A 19,632-nucleotide genomic window follows, 5' to 3' on the forward strand; every position below is an offset into this window, starting at 1 on the left:
CAACCACTATTTTTGCCACATATTTTTTAAAACGTAAGCGTCACAGCTATGTCATCATATGACTAGGGATCATTTCCACAAAAACTCAAGCTTGTCTAACAAAAATAAACACGGGCAAGATTTCTTTCTCTAATAATAGCCGATTCTTCTATCCCGCAAGGTGGCGAAAACGAATTAAATTGAATTAAATGTATTTGCATAATGCATTGAAAGTTGATAAAAGCGTTTTTTAAAATTTTTATTCCTTGTTTTCGACAACAGTGACTTCAATTCGACATCTGAACCCAAGTCTTTGCTACACGCGCACTACAGTGTGGTACACTAGTACAGCCAGTCATTATTATTACTCGTTATTATTACTATTAATGAAATAACAATAATAATAACAACCTATAGTTTGCATGTCATTCGGAAATTATTATTACATTTTTCATTATTCTATTTAACAGCTTCCATTTGGCGCGTAAATATGCTCGGATTGTAATGCAGAATACAACCCTTGTCGAAATTACTGCAGCGGCACGGATTACGGCCATCACTGACTTTTTCACTGATTTTTTTCTTCACAGCGTTTTTCACATATGAAAATTGTACGATGCTGAATGAGACAATCAGATCACGCCATCACATAAATTACTACATTCCGAACTTGGCGCAACGGTTAATTTTACGAGGGATTTATTTTGTTCATAAATTATCACACCCGGAAGAAACAGCAACAGTAGTGCTGAAAGGTCATCAGGATCGGACGCGCTGTGATTGGCTTCTCTAGCATGACCTGCGCTGTGATTCGTTGCTCTAGAATGAACCGCGCTTTTCGCTGGCACTATAATATAAATCTTGGAATAAAATTTGCTGCAATACTTTCAACTGTCGTCTATCGAGTCGACGTCGCGATCAAGAGAACCTCGAAAGCGTGGTATGCGATTCCTGAAACCGAGAGAAAAAAAAACTTGAAATTTCAACCTCACTCCAGTTCCAGATGCTGGGGAGTCATTCCATTTTGATTTTGTTCCTGGCACTGGCTTCTGCTCTTCAGCCGCAGGAGCTTAGCATAGAGGACATCGTAAAAGGTAGGTTATAAAGATATATGCAACAACTTTCAAGCGAAAAAGCTATAACCACTGCACTGAGGTTCGTGAATCACACAGTATTTTCTGTATCACCAGTCCGCTGAAAATTTCGTGGATTATTTTACGTCTGTTAGCTGACGCGTAGGCCCGCAGCCTGCCAAATTAGAATGTGTTTGTCGTGGCCCTAGCTTTGTATAATAATATTACCAGTTAAGGTTACGTGCGAGCGACCTTGCAAATTCTCCTACAACATTTAAAGTTTGTTAGGAACCAACAGAAATTTCGCATTGTTAGATAACTAGTATGTCTGCTCTTTAGGGCTCAACACCATGCAAAACCGGGCGCATTGATGATGAGTTAACTGTAGGTCCTACGCTACTGGTCTTTTTTTCCCAAAGCTCGCCAAATAATGACGTAAGATGCATTGTGTTTTCTTTTCGTAACAATAATCAGACTCTCTGTGCCGACCGCCGAACGGAGCTCGCCAACTTCCTAAAGTTCACGCTTTCCGAAATGTGATCTTGATGGTTGTTGAAAAATCCGCCAAATTGACAACGGGTCATTGAAAGTCTCTCCCGTAGGCTGGGTTGAATGACATGTGGTGCGTCACGCCGATCATTGCTCGCGTCAGGAGCCGATTACAGCTCGCGTAAATTGGACGTTGTTGTCACGAGAGAAAAGTGTCTATCAACTTGATAGACACTTTTCTAGGTCACTGTGACGCGGTATAAATGATTTATACCGCGTCACAGTGACCTAGTTTTGAAGCCGTTTCTAGGGAAAAATTTTGGTCGTGTAGCTTGGACTCCTTTTGTCATGCATTGGTCATATTATGGCACTGTACTTCCTGGTGATATGCAAATGTCAATATGACGTCAATGAACGACGCCTATGACCACGTGATCAGAAACGAAAATGTCTAACATCTTGGAAGTTTATCATTTCAATCATGTTTTTTCGTGGAAATTTACTTTTGATTAATCTCACATTAAATTATGCATAGTTTTTGTAATATTTTCTTTGAGCAAGACTTCTAACCCAGATTTGAGGTACAGAAATACCGTATTTATTCGAATAAGCGCCCAACCTCGAATTAGCGCCCACCTCGAATAAGCGCCCATCCTAAAGGCAGAAAAAGTTAATAAGCGCCCAGCCTCGAATAAGCGCCCACCCCACCCCACTCCCTCCCACAAAAACTCCAATAAGATATAATAAGAGACCCAGCCTCGAATAAGCGCCCACCTCGAATAAGCGCCCACCTCGAATAAGCGCCCACTCTCAAGGTCCAAAAATTTAATAAGCGCCCAGGGCGGTTAATCGAATAAATACGGTAGTCCTAATTCGTGTCAAAGAGAAAAATTCCTAAAAATGAATGCACCTTTTTTTTGCAGAATTTCAGTCTAAATAGTCCGGTACGTTTAAAATGCATTTTGAGACAAACCTCGCGATTATTTTAGAGTTTTGTAAACCGGAAGTGGCTTCTTTAACGCATGCGTATGATACTTACCCAATATGCTATGCGAGGGAACCGAATTGATCGAGGCCCTGCTTTGTTGTGGGTGCCCCTGAATAAAGGCCTGGAAAACCAACGAGAATATAGTTCAAAACCACTTAAACATAGCATTGTTAAACGTATTTTAGTAGTTAAACGGTAGATATAGGCATATTTTTATCCCCTAAAAATTTTTCGTCTGTTCGGATTTCCTAGTGGAAAGTCTGGTGATCCGAAAATTATCTCGGGATCCAAACCAACCTTTTCGAAAATTTCAGCCAGAAAAAAAGGCTCCCGAAAATTCTAGGTGACCTTTTTGGGGTAAAAATCCGTTAAAAATGGGCAATTATACCATTTTTTAGATGTTCGAAAATCCTAGGAGAGGCAGGCAAGCAAGAAATTTTACAACAAATGTTCCGAAAATTCTAGATCTCAAATCGTCTTCCTAACAGATATTTTCCGAAAATTGACGTTGGGTGCCCCTGTTTATATATTTATAAAATTACTACGCCATGGACGAAAAGTATTCGAGAAAAGGAAAAGATTGTCTTTGGATTCTTTTATGTGCTGAAAGAAGATAAAATAACAGAGGGAACTGTTTCAGGTCCCCGGCGGATCGTACGACGGTGAGAGTCCCGGGATTGTCAATGTAAACAAGATGAGGATAATACATGTAATTTGCTTGTAGGTGACCTTTGGATATAGTTATAACTGTAAACACACTACTTACCTCATCACTGGGGGATCACTGGAGCAGTTGATTAGTATTTTTTTAAGGTGGCTTGGTGTTCGGAAGTTGCTTGACCCCTTTGTTTTATATGTTTTAAACAGTTCATTCTTTATTATTTACAAACATGTCTTGCTTCGTTTTGTACCAGTGCATTCAGTATAATGAAACTGACATATATTACATTTAACCAATAGAAAACGTTTTCCGTGTTTGCATAGCCTGATATGAACACGAGAGGGGTTGGGAGAATTCGAGACAGTTATGCCAACACGAGACGAAGTCGAGGGTTTGCGTAACTTTCGAGATCAGGATATGCAAACACTGGAAAAAGTTTTCTTTTGCTTTTATAAAATAACTTTCCCGAGAAAAAAGCAAAACTCTCTCGTTTAGAGCACTGATTAAAAGACAAATTCTTACCAGTCGCGAAGTCTTGTACACGAAGCTTGTACGCGTAATCAGTCCTTGTTTTGCAAAACAGATGCTTTCCAAAATACGGGTTTTTTCTTGCTTAAAATGTCAGCTCAAGCGAAAAAAATTGACACAGCATGTTTCTAAAGATTTTCCAAGTTTCAGCCGACGAGTAAATGGGTGAATAAAGTAAACTTGTCGAGGTTTTCAACTCAAAATTTTCAAGTTCGTGCTTGTGTGATTACATCCTCGGAGACCCAGGGGCAGTTAGTCGGGTCGATAAAATGTTCGTGGTGAAAGTTTACCGTAAGATCGAGACGAGCCCCTGGGCACTTACTCTTACCGAACCAGTTCCAGAAGCGTTTGCATTGCCTGCTTCTGATTGGCCAGAAAAAAATTTTTTCACTGCTTTTTGCTAAAGTGGCTTATCCCTAGGGTTCCCATCAAGGGGTCATAAACTTTAAAGTATAATCCACAAGTGAACGCCAGCAGGACATAATTGGTCAGATGAGCGCTTTGGTTTCTTACGGGCAAGAATAGTCTGGCTGTTGCTAGACAATTACTAAACAGTTTCTCGCATTCAAAGCAAATAAATTCCAACTTAAGTATTCCTGTCTGTGGCTCCGTTTCTTTCTTAAAAGAGAACTGTCCCGACTTTCCACATCCCGGCACTGCATTTGCTTTCTGAAACAGCATCTCGCATAACTTCAGAAATCGAAATCCAAAACGACGATGGCTTGATAGGGAGAGATTCTTACTCGTTAACTTATCAAGTTTGTGATTTTTGCTTTCAAACACACTAACTACTTTATGAATTGCTCTGTTTTCAATAAACTTTTCGGTAAGGCTGCCACATTTTCTAGCATCTTGCTCTTCAGCGCTGGTAAAATTGACACAGAAGTCATGTAATTTGTCCGTATGGAGAGCGAATCCGCCGTCTTGATTTATACCACTTACCTCGGATGACGGAGCAGGTAAAACTAAGTCAGTCTGCGTGGCAGTAGTTTGGACATGAACGGGTTGCTTGAAATTATTTTCAACTTGGCAAGCAAAATCCTTTTTCGACGGAATGGACCAACGCTCCTTAGAAAATTCCAAGCAATGTCTTTTCTTCTTTAGTACCTTTCTGCTTGTCATGTTTTCATGTTGTTTTTGTTTTGTTTTGTTCGTTTTTGGCTTGTTTTGTTTAGTTTTTCTTTTCCTTTTGTTTACTTCTCCATATTTTCAAACCCGGGGGAAGACATGCTTTATTGTTTGAAAGTAGCAATTTAGCACAATATATAGATCTGTTTAGTACGCCGATCGGTCAAACTAAATATCATTTCGGAAAAGAAATACGAAAAAATAGTCGTCGTGGCTCACGTTCTCCAAAATACGCAGAACTTTGACATTTCACGTTGTTTTGCAGAGGACGGCTACGAAATGTACAAAGATTTATGACGCACGTGCACGGCCATTGCTCAGCTCATTAAACTTTTTGTTCGGTTACGCTTACGTTGCCCTTGCCGTCGTGGTTTGCTTAAGCTCCCTAATCGCCTGCGTGGCCGGCGTTTAACAACATGGCGGTTGTCAACTTTTAATGAGAGGCGCGTTACCTGCCAGTTAGTAACGCAACGACAAAGAGGGCATTGAGAAGCGTTAATTCTTATGTATTGAGTTTATATCAGTTTTTGTCGTCCTCTTGAACGATGCTTTGATTTGCTTGAGTGTACTATATTTGTCGTGAAAATTTTTTCTCGGCCTTGAAAAAACTTAGGGACTTTCTTCAGTCTATGGTTAATACTTTTCTACCGGCATAATTTCGAGAATAATAGTATCTGTGGAGCATCAAGCATAAATGCCAGCATAATACTACACTTTTGCCAGAATAACAATGCCTTTTTTCGAAGAAAAGAACTATTTTTTTAAAAAAAATTATAGCTTTTTTTAGCTACCAGGGCCCATTTATTTAAAGAGAATTGTTAAATTGCCGAGCCAATTTAACGTTCTACGCAGTTTTTTGCCATTACAAGTACCTACTTTCCAACTTTACCTTACTTTTTATCCTTTGGGTTATGTGTGTGTCAGTGTGTTACTGATTTATTTATGAATATCGCATTCTTTTCTGGGAGTGCAGCGTTGGTTTCAGTTTCATTATTTCATTAGTTATTTCAGTACTTTTGTGTTGCTAACATGTTATGAAAATTACGCTTGTTTCGTGGGAGAGAGGGGGAGGAAAGAGTATGAGAAAACTCTTTTGTGGCATAATAACGAGAATAACAGGGACAGTCAAGCATAATTATGATTAGGAGCATAGTAGTCTACTTTTTATTGAGAAGTGGGGGGCGGTGGGGCTGATGCTTAAAAGCATAACGCACGATTTTAGGGGACCCTGGTACAATCATTCGAGTTGCTTTGTGCGAAAATCAGAGCGGTGGGCCACTTTTTGGTGGACAGAGTGGTGTAACGCGCGCGTTGACACCGAGTATAATGTTCGTAACCAGACGAAGCACAGACGATGGCATACGATGTCCATTCCGAAAGAACTCGGAAGTTTGTCCAGCAGGCAAATGGCATCGGATTAATGTGGCGGGCGCCGTAAGAAATGCCGCTAAAGAATACTCTGCCTTGGAAAAATCATACATCGACAGCATCGAGGTCTCAAAGTCGATGAGTCAAAGTCCTTCCATTCTCTCAGATTCGATTCTCTAAAGCTATAAAAACTAAGGTAAGACAGGGACATGGCTATGATGCAGCTTCGAAAATTAAGACAAACGTCTGCTGGACTTCAAAAGGAATTTTCTGGATTTGCCAGATGCTACCTACATGCAACCTGGTAAATGTTTAGTTTATAAAAATATTATTGTTTTTTAAAACAATAATATTTTATCTTAAAAGATCACTTGAACTGAATTCAGTATATTCAATATCTTGGCCCTACTCTCAGCCAATCATAATGAAGAGTTTTCTCTTTGAAATACGACCCTGAGAAACACTGTTGCTTCCCTCCTACCCTTCGTCCATCAGAACCCTCCAGTCTCTCATTTACTAAAATAATTCTTTTTTCAGAACTGAGGGACTTAAATACAAAGGTCAGCAATGCTCATTCACCAGGTAAGCAGCTTATAATATGACTGAATATCACTGTGGGAAAAGCTATTACAATTAAACCCAACACGAACGAAAAAAACACCAAGGTTACATAGAAATAGAATAGAAAGTAACAATAAGAAAAATAAAAAAATAAAAAATGATACGATTCATAAAGTCCAGAGGCAAAAAGAGTGGAACACAAAATGCTACAATAATCCAAATATACAAGACAGTAAGACAGTCATGCATAAAAGATGACTTGTAAAACAGTCATAGGTGTACCAGCCAGGGCAGGTCAGGGGGGCAATAATGCCCAGGGCTGTTTTGAGGGAATCGTACAATTTTTTGGGCAAAATATGAGGTTGTATACCTCTCTGGCAAGGCTATTATAGCTAGGTTTGCACTAATGTATATGGCCCTCATGAGAAGTTTTTGTGAAGGCTCACTTCAAAAAAAAATGAAAGCTCAGGGTCACAGCAGGAGCACATGCATCTATGGGATCATTTGGGCTGCAAAAATGTAAACAAGAATGTTTGCCAAATCCCATCGAAGCACATGCGCCACTCTCACCTCAGGTTATCACTCTTTCCTGGAGTGTGCTATTAAGTTTTCGCTTGGAGCAATTGTGGGACCACATAGCTCACATAATAAGGTAACTTATCTATAGTAGTTTTAGCCTTAACCTCTTTATATCTGGGTTGGTAGTAATTGGCTACCTTTTTGCAATAAAATTGTGGTGTCCCTGCTGTTTGTAGTTAGTTATTTTATTTTATTTTATCTGGCATTGTTCAATTGATAAATAAATATTATTTGATTTTCTTCTCCTTAGACTTAGCCAGAGAGGATTTTGAGAATTCAAGGGAATTTCCTGGATTGAAATTCCATACTCTTGCTGAAAGTACCGGTAAGTAGAGTATTTAGCAAATAGGCAAGTAGTCTCTCATCTTTTTCAGGGAGACAACAGAGTGTGGTACTCCAGCTGGTTACAGTTAGTAACAGGGAAAATAAAAGATGATTTGTGAATAGACGTAGGCATATAAGCCAGGGGGTCTGGGGGTGACAACTGCTCTCTCCTTCTTTGTTTCAGGGGAATGGTACTATTTTTTGATAACACTCATAATTCAGACAAAAATTCTTGGGAGGAATTTAAAAATAATTGTTCTTCAAAAGCGGCCAACGTTCAAACTGAAGGCAAAACTACTTAATAAGGAAATAATAAATAAAATTAGATGCTAGTAAATAGAAATTATTTATTCTAACCTCCGTGGTGCAGAAATTAATCTTGGAAGATTCCGTAGCAACTAGTTTTGGCCTCATAACATTCTGTCTTTCTTAGAAACTAAAAATGACCAATATGTATGTTGTTTTTCATGCAATTTGAGTATGTTTGTACTACACGTTCAAAATTTACGCGTTCTGGCATGCATAATTTTTTTCGGGTAAGAAGTAAACTAGCTGCCCCATATCATCATTAATCTAAACGCATTCTAAGCGAGTTCTATGCAGCTTGACCCAGAGCCAAATATTTCCTGTCTGGTCCAATCTACCTCAGTCAAATAAGCATTTTTATCATGTCAACAAATTTTAAATTGGTCATGATTGATTATAAGATGGCATATGACTACAACAACTAGCTGTGGATTTTGATAGGAAAACTGACTGACACTTAATTACCTATCATCATTAAGTTGGAATTTAGTTTTGTACCTCTTAATAGTTAATTCAAGTCTTTAAATCACATTTTCTTTTCTGGTGATCTTCTCCCCTTAGACGTACCCAAAGAGGTTTTCGAGAATTCAAGGGAATTTCCCGAAAGCAATTTCCGGTCTCCTGAAAAAGGTGAGGAGATTATTAAGAAATATATTTTAATCAGTATTTATGTACAGTATATATTAAGTACATTTAGTGAGTACAACAAGTAGTCTCCCATATTTTTTAGGGATACTACGCCTCGAGTGAGTTGTACTTATAATTAGTTACAGCCATAGTGCCAGGGGGTCTGGGGATGCCAGCAAAACTAAACTCCACTCTCCCCAATTTTTGGAGAATTGTACAACTTTGCAGGCAAAACACTCATGAGGAAATTAAAAAAAGAATTGGTCCTTAAAAGTGGTAAGTTTTGTTGCATTTACTTTGTCCCACCCCAAATACAGTAACTCAGCTCCTGGGTCTAGGAGAAAGGAAGATGCTTGGTCCAGGGCATGGTACAGTGTAAGTGGTGTCTGAACAATGAACTACATCAGGCAGCAGCCATTGGGAGGAAATGAGAAAAGAATTGGTCCTTAAAAGTGGCAAGTTTTGTTGTGTTTACTTCATCCCACCCCAACTAACTGCTCTGGGAGGATGGAAGATGTTCAGTCCAGGGCATGGTGCTATGGTGTCTGAACAACGGGCAACATCTATTTAAGTGCTTGTTCCTGAGAACTGGGCACTGGCACCTAGTCTGCATGGGGCATTGATTTCCTGAGATTCTCAAGATTAATTGTGATCATATAGGTAATAGTAAAGTTTCTTTAGTAAAATGTACCTGGAACTTTCAGAACATGGTAAAATTGATGGTGGGAAAATTTTTTCCTTTTTATTACGCGATCAAAGGTGAGCTAGGATTTTCAGAAAGGCAACTGCAGCTTATAGTGAATCCACGAAAAAAGTTCTTTCCTTTGTTTAGACTATTTTGCTAATGCAGACCTTTTTGTAAGCCAGACTATCAAACGTTATGTGTCTTTGTTTTGATTTTGATTTTACCATGTTTTATGATGAATCATATACTTCCACCCATATCTCGATCAGTAAGATACTAAAACCAATCGCCACTTCGTAGCGCCTGTTTTCTCGCGTTTAGTGCCAGATACATTTACTTGAATTAGGAATTTTGTGGTTAAATAAAGAAAGGTGATTAAACCTTTGAAGCAAGAGGGAATCTTTGACGGAGTACCTAAATTGGCTTAACTCAGCAAGTTTATGTCAAGGAAGTTAAGAACACAAAGGACAAGACTAGCGTAGGGAAGAACTCATGACTCTAACAGCATGTGTTTCAAATTTAACTCTCATGGTGAGGAAGATTCGACTTGTAGTTCATGGCACAAACTCTATTACAGTTGTGGATGAAATATAAAGTGTGGATAAATTAGTGAGCAGTTAAGTATTTTCAGCAAAGTTTTGGAAAGGGAGAAGCTCAATTTTGATTGCAAGGTTAGAGACTCTAAAATTAAGCTCTGACTGGACTTCTATGTTGCAATTGAATGCATCTGTTATGATTGGTCCTTGTGGTTTCTTTGGTTTTGGTGTTGCTTAAGGTTGGACCAATACCGATTCTAGAAGTTACTTTTGTACACAACAAGTAATAATAGGCTCAGTTCTGATTTCTTCATTGCTATTTTCACTTTATTTTCTACACTCCAAAGCTTTTCAAGTGTTTACACATGTGTCCCAAAAGATTAGAACAATGAAGATAGCAGCTGATTTGATGGAAGTTTCCAAATACAACAATACTCTAACCGTTTTTGCTGAAATGGTTACAGCTCTTTACACAGGGTTGAAAGTTCAATATTGAAATGGTTGTTCAGCCAAGACACCCAATACATTTTTTTACTCAATAGGACACCTAAAGGACCCAACAAGCCTGACCAACTGCAAATGTTTGGTCCCAATAGAACACGACCTTGATTGACACTAAGTAGTGGAACCTTTTTAACCTTGGTTTTGTAGATCTCTCTCTCTCTTCAATCAATCCAAAAGAGGAAGTGGAGTGGGAGGAGACATGCAGGCCCTTATTCCATTAATTGATTAATTGTTCTGTGAGTTATGTTAGAGTGTGCTTCCACTAATCCAATTACCTAGAATATAATTTTGTAGATTTTTTTTCTTTAGATGTGCTGAAAGAATTTTTAGACAAACCAAGGAACCTTCATGAAGATCATTTAAGGGCTCTTGAGAAAGGTAAGGTAATTTTTTCATACTTTAGATGTTTTAATTATTATTTCATTTTCTTTTTTTCCCAGTCCCAAACTTTTGACATAAAATAAGTAACTTTGAAGTTATAACTCTCCTAATTATTTTCTGCCAATTTAGGGAATACATTCTGGATATTGCATGTATTTTGGATTTGTAAAATGGCACAATAGACTGGAAATACAGGATTTGAGCTATATTGGAGAAGCTAAGCTTTATTCCTTAAACATGTATGAAATTGTTGAGGGAAGAAACTCAAAGGATGGGAACTTTTTAAATAATTTTACAGTTTCCCACATTTCTCTCACTAAAACGCTGACAGTTGGAGTCCAGATGCACCTTTGACGATATTTGACAGTGAACATGTAATTTGATGATTTGAGGAAGATGATTACATTGCTGAGACTCAATTTAGCAACCGTTTGGTCTTATCATTTCCTAGGTGGAGGCCATTTGACTCAATTTAGCAACCGTTTGGTCTTATCATTTCCTAGGTTGAGGCCATTTGAAAGTTCAATTTTGTTTGAAATATCATCTGATTTCAAGAGAAACACCAATTTCTTGTGTATTTGGCTAGGTAACAAAATGGCTCTTGCATTCTCTCTACATAGGATCCATTGCTTATGTAAAGGTTGTAGCAATGACGGGCAACGTGTACGGAGGAGGTCAACGGCGTCGCTGGGGTAATAATCCAGAACTGGTGATCGTCCTGAACAATCGCATGAAGTATCGAGCAGAATTGAAATATGACAAGTATCCAGGTTTGCAATACAAAATAGAATTGAATGTCTACCGTGATTTTACACCGCAACTCATCTGCACTCAAAAGGACATCAAGGAAGTTTATCTCGAGGCTCGAGGTACTGATGGATGGTACGTAGCATCGATCGACACCTACAGCATGGGAGCGAATAAAATATACACTAAACTGACCACAGATCCAGGCTTCAGTATGTGGGTGGACAGCAATGAAGAATATCGTTACCCATACAATGCCAAAAAGCACCTCCTTACCAATGCTGTCGCAGGATCATGTATCACATATATACGTGTAGATGCAATGACGGGAGACAAGTGGGGAGCTAGTTTCTCTAACGAGTATGGAAAGAATCACTTGATAGTTGTCTTTCTATCAAATAATAAAAAATGTCAGGCAGAACTTGAAGGACCTATGAAACGAGACCAATCTTATGTGCAAGAGTTACACTTTAGAAGCCGGTTTAAAACTACACAGTGCGTGTCTCTACCTGACATTAAGGAAATTCACCTACAAACTCAATATGGAGGAGATGACGGTTGGTACATAGCATCCATTCGCACTTCTGCTAAGACTGGTGATAAGCAGTACGAGAATCTGACAAGTGATCCACACCTCAACAAGTGGCTTGATGCTAATGAAGAGTACAAATATCCTTACAATGCGAAAGACATCAAACTAACATGGGTAGTTCAAGAAACCCTTAATTGTGAATATGGCAATCCAACTTGTGAATGCAGTTCAAATGCAGAGGTTTGCAGATTTAACCTTGAAATTGATGAAATTCGAACCTTCACCAGCTATCAAAAGTTATCGGTGGATGAACCAACAGGAATTGCTATGCGAGGATCTCAGGGAGTGATCTATTATTTCGGTGATGATGGGACTCCTATGCCTCTGCAAACTAGTAGAACATGTTCAACACAGGACAGCACCAAATGCACTAATCCCCAGTTTGTAGATGGTAAAACGTATCGTTTGGCGATAGCCGTCAATGGACAGATTCCTGGACCTACCTTGATAGTTAACGAAGGGCAAACTGTTGTAGTTCATGTTCACAACAATCTTACCACTGAGGGTATTTCAATTCACTGGCATGGGATGCACCAGAGAGGAACACCTTGGATGGATGGTGTAGGACAAGTGACCCAATGTCAGATAGGGCCTTCATCAAGCTTTTCATACATGTACATTGCTCGTCCTTCTGGGACGTTTTGGTACCATTCTCACAGTGGTGCTCAGAGGACAGATGGGTTCTTTGGTGCACTTATAGTTAAAGAAATACCCGAAAGAATGGAGACAATCAAAGCCGAACTCCAAGAGCATGGTGCATTTGAAGACCTTCCAGAAAAGCACACCTTAACGCTTCTAGACTGGCAACATGAGTCATCCCTGGACCTCTTCACACAGATCCACGCTGGCTTGGGCTTTTATCCAGACAAGTCGCTTGGCGAGGTGCCCACTCCAGATGATCAACGGTACGAATCCACACGTAGTTTTGAAGAAGGAGAGGTTGGGCCTGTCCCGTATTTTTCGGGAATTATAAATGGGAAAGGTAGGCACGTTGATGTTCCATACGTCAAGACAAGACTGAGTATATTTACTGTCGAGGCTAAAAAGACATATCGCTTTCGGCTAATTGGAGCCCAAGGGCTGTATGCTTACCGCTTCTCCATTGATGGCCATAAACTGACTGTGGTGGGTACTGACGGCTATTGGATTCGGCCTGTAGAAAACGTTGATTACATTATCATCCATTCCGGAGAGAGGTATGACTTTCTTCTTAGTACAAGAGATACATTTGGGCTGAAAGACTACTGGATGCGTGCCGAGACTCTGGAGATTGATAGAAGTGGGGCTGGGCCACCCTTCCGGTCACTAGGACACGTGGCAGAGGCTATTTTACACTACAAACAGAATGGGGACTCAGATGATCCGGATGATAATGTACCATCAACAAAATACCAAGAAATCAAAGAAAAGTCTCCTCCTATACAGTGCACCAAGAATGAACCATGCAAAGCAGTCAACTGCCCATTTAAGAACTTTCATCCATTATATTACATTATCTGTACTAATGTTCAAAGCCTACGTTTACTTGAGCCAACTCCACCTGATGAGCTTCCAAATGCAAAGCCTAGAGGCCCAATGGATTGCAAAGGTTGCAGACATTTCATCAACTTCAATTTTGAGGGTGACTCTCAAACTAGTGCAGTCAATGGGCGCAATTTCATTCTCCCCTCCTTTCCTCCCCAAACCCAAAATGAAGAGTTTCTAAAAAAGGACACAAAGTGTGACGTTAAGGCTGACTGCAATCCCTCGACACCCGAGTGTTCATGTGTCCATGTCATAGACATTCCACATCGGGAAACTATTCAAATGGTTTTTTCGGCAATTGGTGCTTACCACAATGCTCATCCCATTCATCTCCATGGCCATACTTTTCATGTTGTTCATGTTGGATATCCAGAATATAACAAAACAAATGGTTTCATTGAAAACCACAACAGTGATATATACTGCGATGACATCCACTGTACTAAAGAGGGCTGCGACAAAAGGAGATGTACCAGACCAAGATGGAAAATAGAACCAATGCATTTTCCTATCGATAGCCATACGATCAGGAAGGACACAGTTATGCTCCCTGCTGGGGGGTACGTTGTCATCAATTTCCTATCTGATAATCCCGGCTACTGGTTTCTTCACTGCCACATAGAGGTGCATCAGCTCGAGGGAATGGCAATAATTGTCAATGAGACTTCTCCCGATCCGCTCCGACCACCCAAAGGGATTGGCAAGTGTGGAGACTTTGAGATTAGTGTCAATAAGTTTCGCTCGCACAGTTCCAACGTGATCAATTAACTGAAGAAGAGAGTTAAGATCTTAGCATTCTCAGCAACTATTGGTCTCAACAAAACTAGTAATTAGAAAACACTTTGAGACAAAGCTTGAACTAAAAGCAGTACTTCTCTAACTCTATATAAGAAAAGAAAAACAACTAGCAAAAGCTGTTGAAGTGATAATGGCGCGAGCAACGAGAATTTACATTTTGATTACCAAAGTTAACGAGTGCTTTTCCTTTCTCTATCAGCCAGCGTTTTCTCTTCGTTTCTATTGAGTCACAAAATCACTCGTGAAAGCTTGAGAAAACTCGAAAAAACTGTAGCAACACTCGCCGGCGGGTCGTATTCACAGTGTTTTCCGTTCTCCCAAACTTCCAGTTAGGTTTTTATTTAACAATTAGATCATGTGCTCGAGATTTCCATGACGTGATACATGTAGTTGATGAGGCAGAAGGTCTCATCAACTACTAAACTTCTAGCTATTTACGCACGCTCATCAGCTTAATGAAAAATTTTGAGGCTTTAAAGTCACATAATAACCGATTTCCTTTCTTCAGCCTTTTTAAAAACTGAAATACAGTAGAACCCCGGTAACTCGAACTCTGAAGGGAAACGAAAAACTGTTCGAGTTAGCGGGATTTTGAGTTATCGGGGTCGATTGAAATATTCAATTTTCCCGGTTAATAATTGATAGTTTACATTATGTAATTGTACTCAGCAACTGAAGAACTCTCAAGCTAAAAAAAAAAACCGGGAATATACAGTATGTGTTTGTACAGACATTCCAATGGATACACGTTTACTGCACTGTAGCACTGTTTTTTTCTTTGTGACAGCAAAGACACCGCATCCGGTATCACTGTTATGATCGGTAAATAACTGTCAAATACGTGATATGTTCGTTGCAGTAATTAAAATCAAATTGCTCCAGCCTTTGTTGTAGTGTTAGAATTCGATCACAAGATAAGAAGAGCTAATGGGATATCTCAATGGTTATCCGTGGCGAGTTATAAGAACCAGAAATTCGAGTTATCAGGGTAAATTTTGATCAAGGAAAACGAAATTTAGTTAGCGGGGTTTTCGAGTTATCCGAGTTCGAGTTAACCAAGTAAAAATGACTGAAAAGTTGGGTCAAATCCAAGGGAATTGAGACTCAGTTCGAGTTAGCGGGAGAGTTCGAGTTATCCGAGTTCGAGTTACTGGGGTTCTACTGTATCCTGTAGTGTTTCCAAATCTTCCTCCGAAACATCGGAAAGACGAGAAAACTTTCCCGTTATGTGGACGATTCCTGAATCCAGACATTATACACTAATGGCTGATAGTATACGATAGGTCAGGCAATTATAGTGCAGTATTTGCATTAGTACGCTATTAGAATTGTACTAAAACTAGAGAGAAAAGGGGTATTTTTTTATTCTTTGTTTAATGTCAAGTAAAGGCACAAACTAAATGATGCTATGAAACATTCTCAGGAGTTTCGCGCCATTTTTATCTTCTAAGGAAGTGAGCAATGCAGAGTAGAGACATGAACTTTAATTAATATCACTTCCAAGAGTTACGGCAAATGTAGTCTGCTACACAGCCGTTTTTAGTGTCGTCACGCAACGCTCCTCCCCAACTTAGTGGGGAGGAGCGTTGCGTAGTTGGGGAGGAGCGTTGCGTGACGACACTAAAAACGGCTGTGTAGCAGACTACGGCAAATGCTACAAAAAGGCATTTCTTTTTCAGTAATCTTATCGAGTAGAGTTTGTGTAGTAAGGTATTCTTGGTGTGATACCTGAAGGCAGAATGTTCGAGGGCTTTCATTTATTAGGGCATGCAGGGTGTTTGCCTGCAGACACAAAGGAAATACGAGACGTCTGCACGCAGGCAAGCATGGTGGAGGGAGGGATACAAAAGTCCGTTGGTAAGTCGCGCTTCCAAATATATCAAGCCCCTATTTATGGGGAAATATTACATTATTCCCATCTTCAGTGCGACGCACAGATATCTGCCACTCCCTGAAGCATTCCTCCTAAGGCTTCTCTTATTATCTGATAACGGCCTCCTTCTTAAGTTCCCAAAACAATGACCCCCTCCAATGCCCTAAACTATGAAGTCCCCTTATGACCGAAAGATTAATGTTTTAGAACTGTTCATTTCTATTATAATGGAAACGCCAAGTAGTTAGAACCATAGTCTTGGACCCCGGGGGGGGGGGGGGGGGCACTTTAAGAATTTCTGGGTGGGGATGTGCCGCTGGGACCCTGGAACCCTTGACCTATACCAGAGCTAGTTCAGCTGAATTTTGCTTCCCTATACTAGAGTAAACTCCCAAAATCCCCCTATCCTAGAGTAGCTGTTTCCTCAGTCTAGATTAAATCTTCAACCAACTGATCAGTTTCCTGAAAAATGATACCCTATTCTAGACCCAAACGCTCTGATTTATATACCCTATCCTAGAGTAAACTGCTTGAAAACCATACCCTTCACAGCGGCACATACCCATATAGCCCATATATGGCAGTACCCCCCCCCCCCCCCGGGTCTTGGACATATAGAGGCATTGACGGGTGGCATTTTATAAGAATTCGATCTTCTTAAATACCACAGTAACATCTGGTACGTAGTGTTTAGTATGCACTAGATCACTAGATCTTAGATCATATAACAAGCTCAATTATGCACGTATTTTGATTGGCACTCACTTATGATCACACCATTAGAGGACAGACGCATAGATGGTATTTTGTTTATTAAACAAAACAAATAGATCACGGAAAAAGTCAAAATGTGGTAAGAACATCAGTGACACACTCAACTGAGTATCGTAAAACCAAAACCAAAGTAAGTTCTCTGGTCAGTCACAAATTATGCAGACAAACTGTGAACCAATCAAAAGTCTAGAAAATACATGTAACCGACGCTAAGCGCGGGAAAACGTGTGCGAGCAAGTCACGATTGTTTTGGTTTTACTTCTGACTGAATGACAAGGAGGCAAAAGGTTCTTTAACCTATCGCTTAACGAAGTAAAGCAAAACCGAAGTAAACGCGAATTACTTTGGACACTCGAGTAAAAACCGCTCTATCTCGTAAAACCACAATCTTAGACATAAAAATATGGCAGTAGATTTTTGTTGGATTTAGAATGAGCTGCTGTAGACTCGGTGTTTAGTAAGAAGTATTTTGATAAGAATACTCATACTTGATTGACCTTGCTTATAACATTTTGTTGTAGTGCTTCCGTTTGGAAGATCATACACTTAATATGCTAGGTACTTATTATTATAAATACTACTTTTAAGTAGTACAAAGCCTTTATCCGTATTGGTATGCTAATCAACTTTTTTTCTTTTATTATTCATGTTGATAATGTATACATTAGGTCATTTCACAACTTAATTTAGGAATGGATACTTTTAAAACAGCAGCCTTTTCTGAAGTGTATATATTTACTACTATTTTAAACACTAATCGGTCAAAAAACATCGATCAGTTAGAAACGATCGACTTGGACACAAAATTGCATTTAGTATTCAGTGTTTAGTATAAGTATTTGATGACAGTGGTTGCTAGAATTCATTATGTTCATTAATTTCTTTTTTGATAATCTTCCACGTTATATATAAACATTTTGATAGATTATTGCTTTTGATTGGAGTATAAAGTGTGATCAGCTATTAAAGCAGGTACATGTATAAAGTTGTTGCTTGATAGATTGATCAAGACCGTTACCATGTTTTATCTGTTTAGAGCGATTCGCGGAAGAAAAGTTAACTTAATCCCCCACCCCCTCCCTTTCAGGTGAAATTTGAAGGTATTACGTTAGGTGTTTCCCACACCAATCACACTTGCATCGTTCCTACCCGTCCCGACCCGTCATACAACTTGTAGATCATGCGCAATGAGCGGTACTTGCAGGGACAAAATGGGTGTCGTTCTTGATGAACACTTCTTGTTCCAGTGTTAGACCCTGTCTCGTCTCGTGGTTATAAACTCAACAACTCAACCGAGTTCAAAGCCTACAATTCTGCGACGTTTAATTTATGCATTTAAAAATTTTGTTCCTTATGAGAGTAAAAAGCACACTGATGACACTTTTTCGCTTTGGAAATAAAGTTTGTTTTGAAAATAACAAGCGAATGCGTGGGGAAATTGTCGGATTCTTTATCATAAAACAAATAAAAAAGCCTCAGCCGTGCTCTGTTCTGTTATAAAGCACGCAGGAAGCGACGAGAGCACTCAGGAAGTCTTGAATATACTCGCCTCCGGCTCGTGTTTCCCGACTTCTCTCATGCTCTCGTCGTTTCCTGCGTGCTTTATAACAGAATAGAGCACGGCTGAGGCTTTTTTTATTTGTTAATTAATATCTACAACAATAAAGATATTGAGGATAATAAATAGTGCGAAACCTATATACATGATGCAGAGAAACTATTCCTAAGATTAGGATTGGCTTTTTACAAAATATAGCTTATAATTGCTTGTAGAAGGGAGTATAGGGGCACAAGTTTTACAGTTTAATTCTGCGACGTTAAATCAAGTCTTTCAACTTCACCCCTAAAATCGCTTCATAATTCTGGGAGATCAGGACAAAATAATACACTTGCATGTAGTAACAACCGGGAAATCATGCTGCATGTACGATTATGGATAAAAACTGGAAAATATGTAGACAGAAAGTTCTAAAAGTTATAGATTCACCAGCCACAATTAGCTATGTAACAAGACCAATAAATTCCTTTTGTAAGTAATGCTTCGTCTAATCTAGATACCCGTACCGATGCAAATTACCCGGGCACTAAAATAGAGGGTATTCCGACAAACATTTTAGTGCCCAATAGCGACCGGGGTCATTTTCTGTTGTGCGGTGAGTTTCAATCGAGCTCCACACGAAAATGGGTGACAAGCATACCTGTCTGAGATGACCAAATTCGACAAATCGCCGAAACCAGGTGAAAAAAACCCTTCCTGACGAAACAAGCAATCGAACCAGAGAAGCAAGGTTGACCCAGGAAATAAATTTAAAAACAATAACACGTTTCTGATGTTATTCCAGAATTTTTTGCGTCTTCAAAGGCCGTCTTTTAATGTCTGCAAATACAAAATTAAACAACATGTTCTCATGGAGAAGATGGCTAACGAATAATCTGACTCTGAATGCTATTTCGGTGTTTCATTGATTTTCAGTTTTCGTAATTTTGTGGTTGTGGGCAGCCTTTAATTTTCGATAACGACAAAACACCTTTATGAAACGTTGGTTATGCGGTTGCGGCCATGACCTGATGCCTTCCTCTCTAAAATATTTATCAATATACATTCTT

The 19,632-nt window shown here is 39.3% G+C and overlaps 2 protein-coding genes across 2 annotated transcripts in view; both read left to right on the forward strand.

The window, feature by feature from the left end:
• LOC140952008 (small ribosomal subunit protein eS7-like) overlaps positions 1-19,632 on the forward strand; it is a 149,688-nt gene that overhangs the window by 42,666 nt on the left and 87,390 nt on the right. The gene's annotated exons all lie outside the window — the stretch shown is intronic.
• LOC140952011 (uncharacterized) lies at positions 983-15,890 on the forward strand. The gene is made up of 6 exons (XM_073401408.1): positions 983-1,073; positions 6,752-6,796; positions 7,605-7,679; positions 8,546-8,614; positions 10,646-10,714; positions 11,338-15,890. The coding sequence occupies exons 1-6, from the start codon at positions 983-985 to the stop codon at positions 14,346-14,348; spliced, it is 3,360 nt and encodes a 1,119-aa protein (XP_073257509.1). The 3' UTR covers positions 14,349-15,890.

Source organism: Porites lutea, chromosome 11 (assembly GCF_958299795.1).
Source record: "Porites lutea chromosome 11, jaPorLute2.1, whole genome shotgun sequence".
NCBI classification, from domain to species: domain Eukaryota; kingdom Metazoa; phylum Cnidaria; class Anthozoa; order Scleractinia; family Poritidae; genus Porites; species Porites lutea.

Bases quoted from the DNA above. Each gene is read 5' to 3' on its own strand.
- LOC140952011 (XM_073401408.1), top strand. From the start codon at position 983: ATGCTGGGGAGTCATTCCATTTTGATTTTGTTCCTGGCACTGGCTTCT. The intron at 7,680-8,545 runs GTAAGTAGAGTA...TTCTCCCCTTAG, and splicing joins TACTCTTGCTGAAAGTACCG to ACGTACCCAAAGAGGTTTTC. The intron at 10,715-11,337 runs GTAAGGTAATTT...CTCTCTACATAG, and splicing joins TTTAAGGGCTCTTGAGAAAG to GATCCATTGCTTATGTAAAG.